Source organism: Puma concolor, chromosome C1 (assembly GCF_028749965.1).
Source record: "Puma concolor isolate L17-30 chromosome C1, mPumCon1.1.hap2, whole genome shotgun sequence".
Classification (NCBI taxonomy): Eukaryota; Metazoa; Chordata; class Mammalia; order Carnivora; family Felidae; genus Puma; species Puma concolor.
Window position 1 is genome coordinate 211,501,025 of NC_141674.1, and position 16,781 is coordinate 211,517,805.

General features: G+C 47.0%; 1 protein-coding gene across 6 annotated transcripts in view; it reads left to right on the top strand.

Annotated features, from left to right (window-relative positions):
• The window catches only part of RHBDD1 (rhomboid domain containing 1), a 135,761-nt gene extending 123,256 nt beyond the window's left edge, over positions 1-12,505 (top strand). For 4 of the 6 annotated variants that reach the window (XM_086719807.1, XM_086719810.1, XM_086719808.1 and 1 more), the window contains one exon: positions 3,151-3,281. In XM_086719807.1, coding sequence (XP_086575933.1) covers positions 3,151-3,266 — 116 coding nt within the window. In that variant the 3' untranslated portion in view covers positions 3,267-3,281. Of the gene's footprint in view, positions 1-3,150; positions 3,282-10,861 lie in introns of those variants that run through there. The other 2 variants (XR_015255593.1, XM_086719812.1) reach the window with 1 other exon arrangement.
• Positions 12,506-16,781: the final 4,276 nt, after the last annotated feature.

Here is a 16,781-nt window from a genome sequence, read left to right on the forward strand (position 1 = left end):
CTAGTTTTCTTCAGTGGACTCCGTGTCACAGGCCTCTGGGTCCACCTGCTGGCAAGTGTAAAAACTGGAAGCAAACCCAAGGTGGATATTTTTAGTTGAAAGAAAAATCTAAGCTGTAGCTCATTGGTTCCCCAGAGCTACTGTAGGTCTGAATCACCTGGGAGCTCATTAAAAATACAGTGGCCTGGGCTCCATGCCAAGCCTGCAGAATCGGAAACTCTCTCCAGCCCTCGTGGTGATTCATACATTCACACCAGTGTTGGAGCCCCTTCACCTGGAATCCAGGGACCTGGGGCCCAGTGAAGGTCAGGGACGACCCCCACCCTATCCAGTCATTGCCCAACAGGTGACCAAGCCTCCTTGAGGTACCTACTCCCACTTCCTCCATTTTATCCTGGTCATTCCTGGAGAGACTCAAAGCTTTATTCCCTCGGAACTCATCAGACAAGTTTAAAAGTGGAGGAACGTGGCAAACACTACTTAACCAAGTACTCAAGGTTACCCCCCCACCCAGTGGCTAGTCATGTTGATAGCAGGAGCCCCGGATATGACAGGATGGGAAGAGTACTTGACCTCTGTGACTTCTTCTTAAGATCCATAACCTCAGTCTGGGGCGCCTGGGTGGCGCAGTCGGTTAAGCGTCCGACTTCAGCCAGGTCACGATCTCGCGGTCCGTGAGTTCGAGCCCCGCGTCGGGCTCTGGGCTGATGGCTCGGAGCCTGGAGCCTGTTTCCGATTCTGTGTCTCCCTCTCTCTCTGCCCCTCCCCCGTTCATGCTCTGTCTCTCTCTGTCCCAAAATAAATAAAGGTTGAAAAAAAAATTAAAAAAAAAAAAAAAAAAGATCCATAACCTCAGTCTAAGCATGAGGAAAAACATAAGACAAACCCAACTGAGGGACATTCTACAGGCTAGGATCCAAACGGATCCTAGTACAGAAAAAGGAAATTAGTGGGAAAACTGGTAAAAATCCAAGTGAAACCTGCAATTTAGTTCGTAGTAATGCACCCATGCCTATAAATGATCCCTTAGCTTTGACAACTATACTGTCATAACGTAAGCTGTTAACGTTAGGGGAATTGAGTCATCTCTGTTATCTTTGTAACTTTTCTGCAAATGTAAAACTGTTCCAAAATAAAAAAGTTTACTGAAAATTAAAATGTCGGAGTGGAGGGGCACCGAGATAGACCAGCTGAGCTGGAGGACATTGTCAAGGAGCATCGCACGGCCAGTTGTGTGTCCAGATGCCAGAAGTCACCTACAGGCTGGTCAGCAGGGCAGGCGGGATCCTCCAGCGTGAGCCACCCGGGCTGCAGGCAGTAAAGGCTGGTGGCTGGTGTCTCCCATTGCAGCCTTAGCCCAGCCAGCCTGATGTCTCACTGGGAACCAGACAAGTCATGGCATCTCTGTGCAGGGGGGGCAAAATGTCTAGTCCAGCACCTTCATGGCACAGATGAGCCCAACACCTGGAGGGTTGGGAGCAGGGGCTGGGGGGTGGGGGGGGGGGGGCCTGGGGAATGACTTGTCCAAGGTCCTGGCAGGGTCAGGATGTGAGCCCAGGTCTGGTGAAGCATCTTTTTTTTTCCCACGGCAATTCTCAGTGATTTGATACACCGCCTGCAACAGAATCACTTGGGTGCTCATTAAAATGCAGCTTCTTGGGCTCCAGCACAAGAATCTCTACCAGTGGGATCTCGTAATCTGTGTTTTTAACCAGTTTTCCTTTATGATGTTCACTAGTGTTTAAGGACCACAGCAGCATACTGGGCAACTCTCCAGTGAGTGGTGTCTCCGAGACCGTCTGGCTTTGTCCAGACATCTTGCATTTGCCCCGTTGAAGGGGCCGGGACCCCGACTGTGACTTCCGCCTTCAGTGGCCAGTTGGTTGCTGTGGGGTGGTAACTGTGCTCACAGGGCTGGGGCTGCTGAAAGCCAGGAAGGGAAAACACCACGGCCACTCTTTAGGGTGAATGTCATAGCAAGTGGCAGGCAAGTGGGGCCAGAACTCTATGTGTCTCGGGAGGAGGCAGCTTTTTATCTTGTCAAGCTCAATTTATTATAGTTTCTTCTTTTACCTACTGTCCTTTTTTAAAAAGTTTTTTAATGTTTATTTATTTTTGAGAGACACACAGAGCATAAGTGGGGGAGGGGCAGAGAAAGAGGGAGACACAGAATCCGAAGCAGGCTCCAGGCTCCAAGCTGTCAGCACAGAGCCCGATGGTGGGGCTCGAACCCACTAACTATGAGATCATGACCTGAGCCGAAGTCGGACTCTTAACCAACTGAGCCACCCAGGTGCCCCTGTCCTCTTCTTTCTTAAATAATGAAATTAAAAGTTATGAAAATTAAAAAAAAAAAAAAAAAAAAAAAAAAAAAAGATCAAGAAGCATGAGGAGTTGGCAGAAGGACTTGTATCCGGGCTCTGAAGAAGCCACTAGAAGCCCCTTCCTGCCTGTGGGTCCCCCGACTGGTGAGCCTCCGCCCAAGAGAGAAAGGCCAGAGGGTCGGGCTGACAAAGGGCTGAGGAGTCCAGAGCCTGGAGCAGAGAGCCATCTGGACCTGGGCAATCCTGTGACGCCCCTGAGGGTCCCCAGAGCGGGGTCCGACAGAGATGCAGGCCTGGTGGGGCGAGCTCAGCAGCTGCCCCCTCTGCACACGGGTGTGGAATCTCCATCAGAAATGTCCTGTAGGCAGCCGCCCCCTGAGGCCAAGTGGACACGCTGGCCCCGGAGCTTCTGAGAAGACTGTGGAGTTTTCATTTCCCGAGGGGTCTTCATCTTTTTCCTAGCCTCTCCCTGCTCACGTACCTACGTTTTTTATCAGAACGCACTCCTTCCGCACAGATGGGAAGTCCTACCTTCGGTTCCTTTTTGTCGGCTGTAAAGCGTGGTCTCCCACCTGTGTCTCAAGACAAGGCCCACGTGTGGTTTCTGTCACCCCAACCAGACACGTCGGGCCCCTCATCTGTGCTAGGCAATGAGAATGCAGAAGTGAGAGACCTCTGCCCTCAGGGAGCCCTGTGTTTAGTTTTCCAAGAGTTTGTACATATTTGTCCAGTGAATGACCCTACATGGTTTTGAATTTGGGGGGAAAATACAGTCCTGAAGTATACAGATATTCTTAGACATCGTCAACCTCTTCTCAATTTCCAGAATCAGCTGATAGGATGGGTAAACGGAGGTACCTACAGACTGCTGACCAAATGGCATTTTGGTCAAAGAAACACTTTAGATCAAGGAAAGTTTGGAACATTCTAAAGCATCGTTAAATGTATGAAAAAAGTGTTTGAAAATCATCGTTAGTGTCATGAAAATCTCATGATAAAGTGTTGACACAGTGATGGAATTTTCAAAGGATTTAAAACAGATCTTAAAAAGAGGAAAGTTTTTTAGTATTAAAATTCACATTCATTTGTTTAAACAAAAATTCCATGAACAACCCAAGTGTCCATCGATAGACGAATGGATAAAGGAGATGTGATATAATATATAATGGAGTGTTATGGGCGCCTGGGTGGCTCAGTTGGTTAAGCATCCGACTTCAGCTCAGGTCATGATTTCGTGGTCTGTGAGTTTGAGCCCTGCGTCGGGCTCTGTGCTGACAGCACGGAGCCTGGAGCCCGCTTCGGATTCTGTCTCCCTCTCTCTCTCCCTGCTCACGCTCTGTCTCTCTGTCCCTCAAAAATGAATAAATATTTTTTAAAAATTTAAATACATAATGGAATGTTAGCCATAAAAAAAAAAAGACTGAGGTCTTGCCATTTGTGACAACATGGATGGACCTACACAGGGCATTGCGCTAAGTGAAATAAGTCAGAGAAAGACATATGATTTCACTTATGTGTGGAATCTAAAAAGTAACTGAATAGACCAAAAGCAGAAACAGACCCATAAATACAGAGAACAAGTTGCTGGTTGCCGGGGGGGGGGGGGGGGGGGGGGGGCGGGAGGGGGGAGGGGCACATGGGTGACAGGGAGTGGGAGATACAGGCTTCCTGTTACGGGATGAACACGTCATGAGGCTAAAAGGCACAACACAGGGGATATAGTCACTGGTAGTGACTGGTAGTCACAATACGGATAGTATTGTAATAGCGTGGTATGGTGACAGACGGGGGCTCCACTGTGGTGAGCACAGCATCATGGACAGGACTGTCGAATCACTAGGTCGTAGACCTGGAACTAGTCCAACATCGCGTGTCAGCTACACTCAAGTTGAAAAGTGTCATATGCCAGTGACTGCTAATGACAGGTGGATGCTCAGCCTCTCCTTCCTCCCTTGATGCTCCTCCGGCACAGTGAGGTAGAAAGTGCATCGAAAACTGTCTGTGTAAGAAGTTACAAACTGTTCTCTTGTGTATAATATTACTTGATGGTGAACTACCAAGGCTGCCCTTTGGGGTTGGGCCCGTTGCTAAAACGATACCTCGTCAAAGGAGATCCTAATCCCAGGTCCCTTTAGTAACCCAAGAGTGGTTACTGTTTACACTGAGTCTTGTCCAAGGCAGAGGCAGACTTCAGATCCTGTCTCCAAGTCACGATTAAGGCAATAGTATTGTTCAGGTTTACAGAGTCTGGTTTGGGATTCAGGAAAACACTCACACACGTCAAATCTAGAGCAGAGTAGAAAGGGGTCTTCCTGGGATGGAGTCCTGACTCTGCCACTGACCCAGCTGTATAGTCTTGGCAAGTTACTTGAAATCTCTAAGCCTCAGTTCCTCTGTCTATGAATAGGGAAGTTCCACTTGGGGGCACAGGTAGAATAAAAACCACATACACAATGTGGATCACAAACATAATATAAAAGGAAACCACTCACAAAGGTTACATAGTGTATGAATCCATTTATGCATGAAAATAAAGGAGTCTCCACCGGTCAGAAATCAGGGTTGTGGGTTCTCTTTAGTTGGGAGCAGTGACTTAAAAGGGCACGTGCAGAGATTGATGAGTGTCGGAAATGTTCTGTATTTTTTTTTTAACGTTTATTCCTTTTTGAGAGACAGAGACAGAGCACAGCTGGGGAGGGGCAGAGAGAGGGGGAGACCTGGAATCTGAAGCAGGCTCCAGGCTCCGAGCTGTCAGCGCAGAGCCCAGTGTGGGGCTCCAACTCACGAACCATGAGATCATGATGTGAGCTGAAGTTGGACGTTTAACTTCGGGTGCCCCAGAAGTGGTCTGTATTTTGATCTAGATATTGGTCCCACATGTTCAGTTCATGAAAACTAATTAAGCTGTGCACTTTTTAAAAAGGAGGGAGAATAAGAAGGGTGAGCATTTAGTAATGGCCCAACAGATGTTTCTTGTCTCCGGAACTTTCTGTTCCAGAGGTCAGACTGTACATTGTCTGTATTGGAAGAAACACTAGACCTGACCTAGTAGACCCAATATTTTAGGTTACTTGACTTGCTCACTGAATTATAGCCTATTTATTGTAAGTCTATTGTAGCCCTAAAGATTTCCAAAATTAACTGACTTAAGGTCAGAGAGGCAAAGTAGCCATTGAGTGGATCTCCATTTTAAAGCTTCTCATTTTGAGATTCTAGATAGAAGTTCAAAACCAAGAAATCCCCACTGTGGCTGACTCGATTGGTTGAGGAGTAGAAATGGGAATATTTTCCCTCTCAAGTCACTTCTAAATGTTACCTTTCTTGTAAACCATGACGATGCTTCCATTTGTATGGAGTTACGAGGTTTTAGGTGAACTTCAGACTCTTTTTAAAGAGATAGATAGACAGACAGACAGATATGTATTATAATTAGTGACTCAAAAAGTAAAGTGGTCTTATGTCCTTAAGTATCTCCCCTTTTCAGAGAATGTCTTGCCAAATTGTTAGGATTTCTTCCAGCCTTGTTGGTCGTTGTCAGTAAATGACTTAGCAACCATCCTTTCAGAAGGCATTTTGGAAGCTTTGTAATTCATGGAATTCTAATAAAGTAACCTTAAAAGAGCGAATGTGGATCCCATGCTGCTGCCCTCATTTGACAATAGAAATCCCTGAGAACACTGGTGATTTATTTAGAGGTTTCCTGGTTGTTGTTGGTTTTTTTGTTTTTTTTTTTTTTTAAAGTGATTGCCTCTTTAGCTCCCTACTGTAAGGGAAAGATACGCCATCCTGTGACTCACATCGGTCTAATTTCACTGAATCGTACAGTGTGCTCATCAGATCATGGGCAGGATCTGTGAATACCAGCAAATTAAACGTCTCTATTTACAGGGATGGCGCACGGGAGGGAAAATGGCCATCGACTCATGATGCTCTTTTTAGCAGTTCTTATCTGGATGTAATTGCAGAAGTTACTGCATGATACATAAGGGTAGAGAACTGAAAATTTTTCCATCAAGAACCATGAATCAATAAATCTTATGATCGCACTACTGGTGCTATAATTGAGCTAAATCATCTTAAACTGGGCACTGTTCCTGAGGTTCTTTGAAGCATGCTCGCTGTTTCTCTGAGTAACCTTGAGGGCTGACCTCCATTTACAAGGACATGGAGGCAGGGCTCATAAATACTAATACTCTGTACCAAGTTCACCAGAGCAAGGCTGTCTCACCCAGGCCTGTAAATGTTCAGTGCGTGATTTAACTCGGCAGAAAAAAGGAGGTCTTGGCTGGGCCCGCCAGCTTTCCCAGGGACTGAAAAGTCTCCTCTGTTGTTACAAAAGATGCTGTTAACTGGAGGTTGTTAATTACCTTTTTCCTTTTTGTATCTGTTTCTTAGAAGGCAAATATTTAGTAAGCAGCAACTCCACATTTTATACAAAATGCTGCCAAACGGGCCTCCAATAGAATTGGGCACTGTCTTTTAAGAAGTCATTTTATTTTGTGTCTTCCACCAAGTTACTTAACGATACTAACAAGTAGACATGTGACACGTGACTCATGATGGTGGTAGAGATGAAAAATTATAACAACCAGCACTCATCAGGCACTGCCTGCGTGCCTGGGGCTCAGCTAAGCATTTTATTTGTAGCATTTCTTTTCTTGCCTCTCAACAGCCCAGCAAAGGAATCCCTCTTTATTCCTGTTTTATGGATAGGGGAGCTAAGGCCTAGTGAAGATAACCAGCTTGCTCAGGGATGTGTAGCTATGAGTGGAGGAGTCGGGATTTCGTCCCTGGTGGTCAGACCTCACAGTCTTGGAAGGGACCCAGCCATCACCTGTTTGAGCAGCCTCCCCTCACAAAGGAGCCTACTAGAACCTGCAAAATGGAGACTGGCCTGGGGTGTCCCCTCCGGTTCCAGGGAGGGCTGGAAGCATCTGATGACATCCTACGAACACCTTTCCCATCACGTCCCCGGGGATGGGGGCTGTACCTTCTCCCACCACCCAGCTGAGGCCCGTCCACACCTTTGCCAAGCGCTTAACAAATGTTACAGGGGCACCTGGCTGGCTCAGTTGGTTGCGCATGTGACTCTTGGTTTCAGCTCAGGTCGTGATCTCGCAGTTTGTGGGTTCGAGCCCTGCATCAGTGCAGAGCCCGCTTGGGTTTCTCTCTCTCTCTCTCTTTATCCCTCTCTCTCTGCCCCTTCCTCTCCCTCTGTCTCTCTCAAAATAAATAAATACACTTAAAAAATGTAAGTACATATTGTAAACATTTCTAAGACCCTTTGAGAAATGCCTTGTAGAGCCCCGTGGAGGCTGTGGAGAGAAGTAAAAGACCATATGACATAAGTGGAAACTCTAGAAACACAGAAACAGTTTTAAGAGTAAATGAAGAGCAGGGCGTGGAAGACGAAGCTTAGCTGAGACTTGAATGGATAGCAGAGGCCTTGCTGGCCCAAAGCACAGGCTTTAAATACCCGTAAAATCGGGCCGGATTACAAACCGGGTTTTACTGTTACAATCAGGGCCCTCTGGTGGTCCTGGAAAGCTAGGAATTTCAGGGGCCCCTGTGGGAGCCTTGTAGTCACATCTGTGGTGACAGCAGAGTCGTGTGGAGTTGAGGGCCCAAGGCTGGACCTTCCTTTTCTATTTCCAAATGGGAGGAGCTCCCATGTCCGCGTGGGTTTGGGCAGGAGCTCACCGGGATGACATCAGAGGTGACAGCCGGTATAGGGGTAGTGGGAAAGTGGGTAGACCTGACCTCGTGTGTGTCCCCAACACTCTGAGCCAGTTTCCTCATCTGTGAACTTGGGGTCCTGAAACTGGGAGTGAAAGCTGACTGAAATAGGGCACCTTAGAAAAGCTCTAGGAGCCGAAGAGTGATCCTTGTTCCCCTGATGGGAGTTCTCTGCTTGCTTACGCGGCACTCCCGTTGGCTCGGCCCCGCCCTCCCTGACTGCCCCTCGAGCAGGTCCCAAGTGCACGTGTGCGAGCTGCTCGTTTTGCGAGCTCGGGCCCCAGGAGCCCCCACGGCCTACAGCTCTGAGCCCCTCCCTGCGTCTCCCTCCATGGAAGCCTCAGCTCTCCACCTTTCTGCTGTGGACACCATGATTCCCTTTGGGAGGCCAAGCACTCCTGCCGCTTCCACGGGCTCATGCCCAGTGGCCCAGGCTCCACCTGCCACGTTGAACTTGCCCCTGACCCCGCCCACAGCTCTGCCGCTGCCTCCCTGCCGCGCTGGTAGGGGTGTCACTACTGGCCTTCACTCCCAAGTGCCTTATTGTTGCAAACAATTGTTGAAGAGAAAGCAGGATTTGGATCTCCTCTCATGGAACAGTTTCAGGCGATAAACTAGTGGTAATTGGATTCATGAGTTTCTCTGTAATGTCAGGCATTTGCCACTTGGAAACAAAGACAAAATTCCTTTTCAAATACATATATAGCAAAAATCGTATCCAGTTAAACTTTTCATCTTTTTTGTTTAAATAACTTTTTAAATGTTTGCTTATTTTTGAGAGAGAGAGAGAGCGAGCATGAGTGGGGGAGGGGCAGAGAGAGAAGGAGACACAGAATCCGAAGCAGGCTCCAGACTCTGAACGGTCAGCACAGAGCCCGATGCGGGGCTGGAACCCATGAACCAGGAGATTATGACCCAAGTCACAGATGCTTAACCAACTGAGCCACCCAGGCGCCCCTAGACTTCATGAACTCTTTATGGTGGAAGTCTTATGAGCCTGTACTGTGTTTGAATGCCATCCCTTAATGAAGGTTGATAAATTGGCATATATTGCTCTGAAGCAAAAAGCCTTCGAGTAGAGCTTGGCCAGCAGGAGTGAGTATGAAGCTAGGCCTGCCCAGTTGACGTTTAGGTTTTCTAGTCAGGAATGGCCACAGGGTGTCCAGGAGGGGTAATTCTCCCATGGTCTCAAAAGGAAAGGAGAACCAGATAAGCCTAAGTGTTAGGGAAGCAACAAAATGAAAAAAAAAAAAAAAAAGTTACCTTTTGACTGCCGTTTCAAAATTTCTCATCATCTGACAGCTGAAATTCCTGTTGTGGAGTGAGGAGACTGACTTTTTTGAGATATTATTGACATACAGCATTGTGTAAATTTAAGGTGTGCAGGGGCACCTGGGTGACTCAGTCAGTTGAGCGTCGAACTTCGGCTCAGGTCATGATCTCGCGGTTCGTGAGTTTGAGCCCCACGTCGGGCTGTGTGCTGACAGCTCAGAGCCTGGAGCCTGCGTGGGATTCTGTGTCTCCCTCTCTCTCTGCCCCCTCCCCTGCTCACACTCTCTCTCCCTCAAAGATAAATAAACATTAAAAAATATTTTTAAAAAACTTAAGGTGTAAAACATGTCGATTTAATACACTTATATATTGCAATATGATTACAACAGTAGCATCAGCCAACATTTTTATCGTGTCAATATTTACCAGTTCTTCTTTGTGTTGAGAACAGTTGATGTAGCCTCTTAGCAACTTGGAAGTTTCCAATACAGTGATATTGACTGCAGGCCCAGTGCTGTACATGAGATCTCCAGGATTTATTTACTCACTACAAGTTTATACCCTCACTTCTTCCACCCCCAGCCCTTGGTAACCGCCATTTACTCTCTGGTTAGGAGTTTAGTTTTTCAGATTCCACGTGTAAGTGACATCATACAGTATTTGTCTTTGCGAGCAGGTTAATTTCTCACTGCTTTCTCCAACTATTTTTCATCTTGGGCTCCACAATGGTCATATCAATGTATATTACCTGGAAACACCTTGGAAAAGGTGCCAGTCTTAGAGAATGAGCAGAAAGCCTTTTGCAGTGATGATTTCCATGGTCTTCCATTTGATTTTCAGATGTTAAGCCTGCATTTTTGTCTGCTCTCCCCGATAATTGGTCAGCATGGTAATCGGGCCCTTGCTGTGTGGCCTTGGATGCTCAGTGGTGTTTGTGTGTTTTCACGCAGACTTGATTCTCACTGGCTGGGGTGCAGGTGGCAGGGTGCTGCAGGAGGCAGCCGGGCAGAGGCAGGGAGAGGGGGGTACCCAAAGGTTGCTGAAGAGAAACTAATCAGCATACTTGGTGGGGAAGTTAGACACAGTGACAAATTACCTCTGGACATAAAAAATAAAATAAAATAAAATACAATGAAATGAAATGAAATGAGAAAAGATAAAATAAAATAAAATAAAATAAAATAAAATAAAATGTAAAGCCCTTGAGACATTGTAGAAGCTAGATGGTGCAAATTATGAAGCGTGATGGAAGAAAAAATAAAAATGGGGAGATTTGTCAAGAATCTTCAAAAGGACTGGATTACACTCCTAGACTGGACTGCACTAAAAAGATTTACTTGATGCTGACACTTAGTATTGACAGCTGAAGTTGAAATATGTTTGTTACATTTCTGCTTCGTGCTGAAACAAAGATGACACCCCAGCCATCTGTCTTCTCTCCCCCTTGAAAGCCTAGGAAGCAATACCCTGTAAATGTCAGAACAATGGATGGGCAGTGTTTGAGTCTCCCTTGTGTTTTCTCACTACAGGAAACAGCCCCCCGGGTCCCCTGCCCTACGGGTTCCGTCTCTCACCAGAGGAAGAAATGAGGAGGAAGCGGCTTCACAGATTTGACAGCCACTGAGGGGGCAGGGCATCCTGGGCAAAAGTGGTCCAGTCGTGTGATCATTGCCCATGTGGCTCATCATTTCCCAAGCCCCTACTTGAACCAAAAGCACAGTACAGCTTTATCTCACATCTGCCTCGGCTCGTCACCCCGTGGCCCCTGTGGGTCTCCATCCACCAGCAGATTGACTTGTCTTGAAACCAGACTTCTGGAAGCAGCCCACGGCTCTCTGGGCCCTTCTCCCGGCCTCCTCCTGGGTCACAGGCGGAAGGTCCGTTCCTCCAGGCCGGGACCGCTTTCCACACTCCCTCCTGGTGCGGCCAGCCCGGCGGTGCCTCTGCCTCGTTCTGGTTTTGAAGACTGTGACTTTCACCAGCCTGGAAGGTCAGGCCCCCTCTTCTGTCCGGCGTGCCCAGTGCAGGGCTTGGCGAGAAGAGAGAAGCCATGCCTCGGCCTCCTGACACGTGGCTGCGATGACTTTCCGGGAAACACGACGTGGCTGCCGTAAGAGCGTGTTGTCCGCTCGCCCTTGCCCGAGCACCTCGGCCTCTTGGGCGCCCACGTGCGGGTGGCGTTGACAGCATATTTGACTTGTTCTTCCATTGCTCTGTCTTTAGAGAACGTCGGGCTGAAAAGGCCTGGGTCGGACCTCGGGGACGCCGCCTACACACTCCGTTAGACATCAGGTGGCACTGACGTTGGGGGCGCACAGTGGCCTCTCCAGCGAGAGGACAGGTTCCCAGAGATGTCACTTGGGTTAGTTAACCAGCCAGCCAGGCAGCAGCAGGTGCTACCAGCAGAGTAAAGCAGTCATTTGGTGGGCTGGTCGCCGAGAAAGCCCTTTTGAGGAAGTATTTTTTTTTCCCCCATAAAAGTGCCTTTTAAATGGCCACTGTAACAGCCGCTTGTCCTGCCCAGGTGCCCAGGACCCACCTAGAAGCCCTCAGTGTTAGAGCCCACGGGCCATCCATGTCACTTAAGACTATTTCCTGGTGCCTGTGTTTCATGAATAAAAAGACAAAGTCAGATATCACTGATGTCTTATTGTCACTGAGGTATTTATCTTTAAAGAGAGTTGAAGCAGAAAAGGATCTTCCTATTTTCATTGATATTTCTAGCATTTATATATAGTTTTATGATCATGAGAGTAATATATGTGCCTTATATATGCATAAAGCAAACATCTGAATATACCCATATGTTAACAGAGGTTATCTCTGGGGGCAGAGCACGTAGAATTTTTGCTTTCTGGTTTTTTACAATTTTATATCGCAGTGTTTAAAGAATGTGTGTATTTGGGGCGTCTGGGTGGCTCAGTCGGTTAAGTGTCTGACTCTTGATTTCGGCTCAGGTCCTGATCTCATAGTTATGAGATCACATCCCACATCAGGCTCTGTGCTGAGCACAGAGCCTGCTTGGGATTCTCTCCATCCCCCCCCGCCCCCCCCCCCCCCGCTCTCTCTCTCAAATAAAAAAAAGTGTGTATTTGTATGTATGTATATTACTTTTGCAATCAATAAAACTGATTTATATAATAAAACCAGAAATATATAATCAGGAAAATAGATTTAATAAGGACTATGTCTCCATTGAGAAAATTCACAACAGAAGCAAATATAAATACATGTACAATTTTAAAATTTATTATATTTTCACTACTTCTAGGTACACAAAGTTAACATTTTGGGGATATTACTTTCTCAATTTTTCTCTGTACACGTTTGACAAACTTGGAGCATGCCAGCTATGCAATCTTGTATCCAGTTTCCAATCTGAATTGATCTGTGAGAGGCACCAACCTCGCATACAAATGAGCTAAGAAACCCCTTGAGTCTTGGGAGCACTTTGACCTGCACGATGATACCTGGGCTCCACAGGTTAACTTATAATCGACATGCAGCTGCATACAGCTTGTTTACTATATGAATTGTATCCGTGAGTCTGATAGCCGTAAACATGTCCAATGTTCAAATGTCATTTCCCTTGCTCCCAAACTCTACGGATTTGACGCCTGTTCTCCTTATTAGAAATAACCTCATTCTTACAGACTGTCTTCTCACAGCACATTGTAAAGGCAATTCTGTGATAGCACTGATGTCTTGCCCTGTTATTATTTGTGCACAACTACACAAAAACATGCCTTCTACGCAGGGAGCGTGGATTGTGAAAGGCTCTGGGGCTGGGTGTGCACTGTCCTTCTCGCCCCTGCCACCACCCAGAGGCGGGTCCTGGCTCCTGGGAGGCACTCATGAAATGTTTTCCCACCAAAGTGTTCTTTCTATTACATTGAAAGTCCAGCCACTGTATATAGAAGTGTTTTTCTTAGTTGCTGTTGAGTCCGGTATAGTGGCTCCTTGTTCTATTTGTATACAAATAGATACAAAGACACCGGAATTGGATTTTGTATGGTGGAAGTAACAGAACATGCACACCTTCTTTATTTGTGGAGTGGAACAGCATTCAACTCTAGAGATGTGGGACAGGCCATTTTAGTTATAAACAACGAAGATGTTCTGGCAATTAGGATAATTACTTTGTTGTTAACAGACTGGCCTGGGACCAGTGCTTATTATTTTCAGGGTCCATCTTGGGTTTATTTTCCTGCAATAAGGAACCCCCAGGATGATGTCAACACACTGGAATTAGGTTGAGAAGGATAAACAAGAGCAACTGTATGAGACAAATTCTCTCCCATAGAGGATAAGCATTTAGGGCTGTTTTTACATTTTGGTTTGTAGGTTAGCCCATCGTGATTTCCTGATTGTCTAGTAAGCATCCGGCTGCCATACTCTGGGTGTGGTCAGTCAACCTAGGAGACCTCTCAATTCAGAATCTCTCTGTGCTTCCGAAGATGAGGGAACGGCTAGAGTTGCTTCCTTGTAATGACCCTGAGCGCAGTCATTGCCCGTGATCGCAAAGTCGTACGTGCTGGGTGTAGCTTCCTCCATCCTGTGAGGCTGTCTGTTGCCGCGGCACAGGTCAGCGGTGAATGGCGAGGCCTGGTAGGACCAGGGTCAGTCTCTCTATCCGACACTTGTTCGGCCACGGGGGAGTGGATGAGACCCGCCACCCAAATGGACTGTAAGCCAGGGTGTGGCAGTGCTGGCCTCCTTGTTCCCAGTCTTCCGTTTCTCTTGAGAGGTTCAGGATTCAATAGAGTTGTATTCAATTCGTCATTTTTATAAATCCTTATGTATACAGCTCTTCCTTTCCCTTCCCATGGGGTATCGCAATCATTTCCTGATTTTTTTTTTTTTTTTTTTTTTTTTTTGCTCCCAGTCTTGCATTTTAGAATCACAGACTCTGCTTAGAGGACCTTAAAATCTCTCAATTCATTGCTCTTCTCGAGACTCTAAATCCCTCTTCACTCAGCTCTATGTGGCTCTGCCACTTAATCTTCCAAAACGGACTCTTGTGACGGCCAGTCAGCATCTCAGTACCCTTTATTGTCTCTCTGTTGCCAGAGCATGAAGGTCAGACTCCTCAGCCTCGACCGTGGGGCTCCAGCCAGCCTTTCGACCTCACCCCCAGTTATCCATAACAGAGACTGCAGGTCCACTCACGGGTCTCCCTGTCTGAGGCGTGAGCTTGCCCTGTGACTTCACTGTGATGTGCTTTTACGTGGAACAGTCTTTTCCTCTCTCTCAGCCCATCCAGACCCTCCCTGTCCGGCCCCCAGATACCATAGCCCAGAATGATCTGCTCTTGTTGGCCGTTGTTCACAGTCCTCTTGGAATTTCAAGGTATCCTGCAGTGAAAGAATGTCTTTGCTCTTCCGGTGCCTGGGTGGCTCAGTCGGTTGAGCGTCCGACTTTGGCTCAGGTCATGATCTCACAGTTTGTGAGTTCGAGCCCCACGTCAGGCTCTGTGCTGACAGCCCGGAGTCCAGAGCCTGCTTCGCATTCTGTGTCTCCCTCTCTCTCTGCCCCTCCCCTGCTCACACGCTGTCTCTCTCTCCAAAATAAATAAAGATTAAAAAAAAAAAGAATTTAAAAAAAAAAAAAGAAGGTCTCTTCTCTTCTAGATTGTAAGCTTCATGAGGCAGGGACCATGACTGTTTCTGTGTATCTCCTCACGGTACCTCCGACAACGTCTGCAGCACCCGAACCAATAAATGCCTGTGTTTTGAAACAGAAGCTCATTTATACTGTCACCGGCAGCACATAAAAAAAAGATGGGGGTGTTGCTAATTGATATTGTTGTGGTTTCTTGAATCACATCAAGGGAGGAATAACGCGAAGGAAAGGATTTGCCCATGGGAAGAATTTCAGACCTTTCCCAAGCTTCAAAAGATAGCATGCGTACTGATCTGAAGTGGGGAGGGATCGCCACCCTCGTGCATCAGTCTGAAGACACACACTTTGTCACTGCACAAAATTCGAGATCCCAGTATGTCCAAAAGATATCACTGAGGGCTGCCCGTGTAGACCACCAGATCTGGCCGTTGTACTCTTGAAGGAATGCTTTTGATGTGTCCGTGCGAACCTTTTCTCCCCCCTTCTGGGGCAGGGGGGAGTCATCTTGGCGTCTTGTTCAGACGACAGAAACGAGCTGGCAGATTTGAACATAGGATTTACGTTTTATCAAGGGAAACTGGAACAATGCTAGTAGAAGTCATTGAATTTGGTGGCGATACATGTTGATGCTTGGGAAGAGAATGAGGTGATAAAAATTAATGGTATCGTGTGGCTTAAAGAGACTCTTGGAATCTGGGGCCCACACGAGCAAAACCTGAGAAGCAGCACTCTGCCACGTGGCTCTCTGTAAACAGAAGCCGATGCGGGTCCCTTTTCTAAGCATTGACACCAGCTGCTCACCCACCAGCCAGGCTTCCTGCCAGGAAGTTGTATCTCTCACTTTATTTCCTTTTAAATACCGTGCGTAGTGTCTGGAGGGAGGTGTTAAAAACAAGAACAAGTCAAAGAAAAGCATGTGACTTTGTAGATTCTGGGCTTTTGTTTGAGGTCCTCAAAAGTTAACTCATTTTAGCCTTGTGATGTTGTCTCTTTATAAGGTCCCTCCACCAACACTTGAAAATAGCCTGCACATCCTTAGCAGCAGATAAGCATGAAAACCATTGAACAGGGTCTTCAGGATCTCATGAAAGGACAGCAGCCAGGGCCAACTTTCCTGCTACTCAAAGAGTGTGGGCCCTGGGCCAGCAGGGCCAGCAGCAGCCAGGAGTTGCTAGAAATTCTGACTCCTGCCCCCAGACAAAATGAATCATAATCTGCATTGTAACAGGTCCCGAGTGTGCACGAATGGACAAATAAGATGGGACATATATACGTATATACAATGAGATACTATTCAGCCACGAGGGAGGAGGAAATCTTGCCATTTGTGACCGCGTGGGTGGACCTTGAAGACATTCTGCTAAGTGGAATTAAGGACAAATACCGTAAGGTCTCATTTCCGTGTGGAGTCCTAAAAATAACAATAACAATACTAATAATCCAACACAGAAACAGTAGAACGGTGGTTACCAGGGGGTGGGGAGGATGGGGAGATGTTGGCCAAAGGGTACCAACTTCCAGTTATAAGACGAATAACTCTGGGCACCTAACATAGCTCACGGCGACTCGAGTTAGTAACACTGTGTTGTCTACTGAAATTTGCTAAGACACTGGATCTTAATGGCTCCCGCCACTAGGGAAACATAAAGAAGAATATGGAGGTGGAAGAGGGAAAAAAATAAAACTGGCCTCAAGTAGTTTATAGGCACTGGAATCCTGCTCAGACTCCAGTGGGCACAAATGCATTTAAGATGATCATCGGGGGGCGCCTGGGTGGCGCAGTCGGTTAAGCGTCCGACTTCAGCCAGGTCACGATCTCGCGGCCCG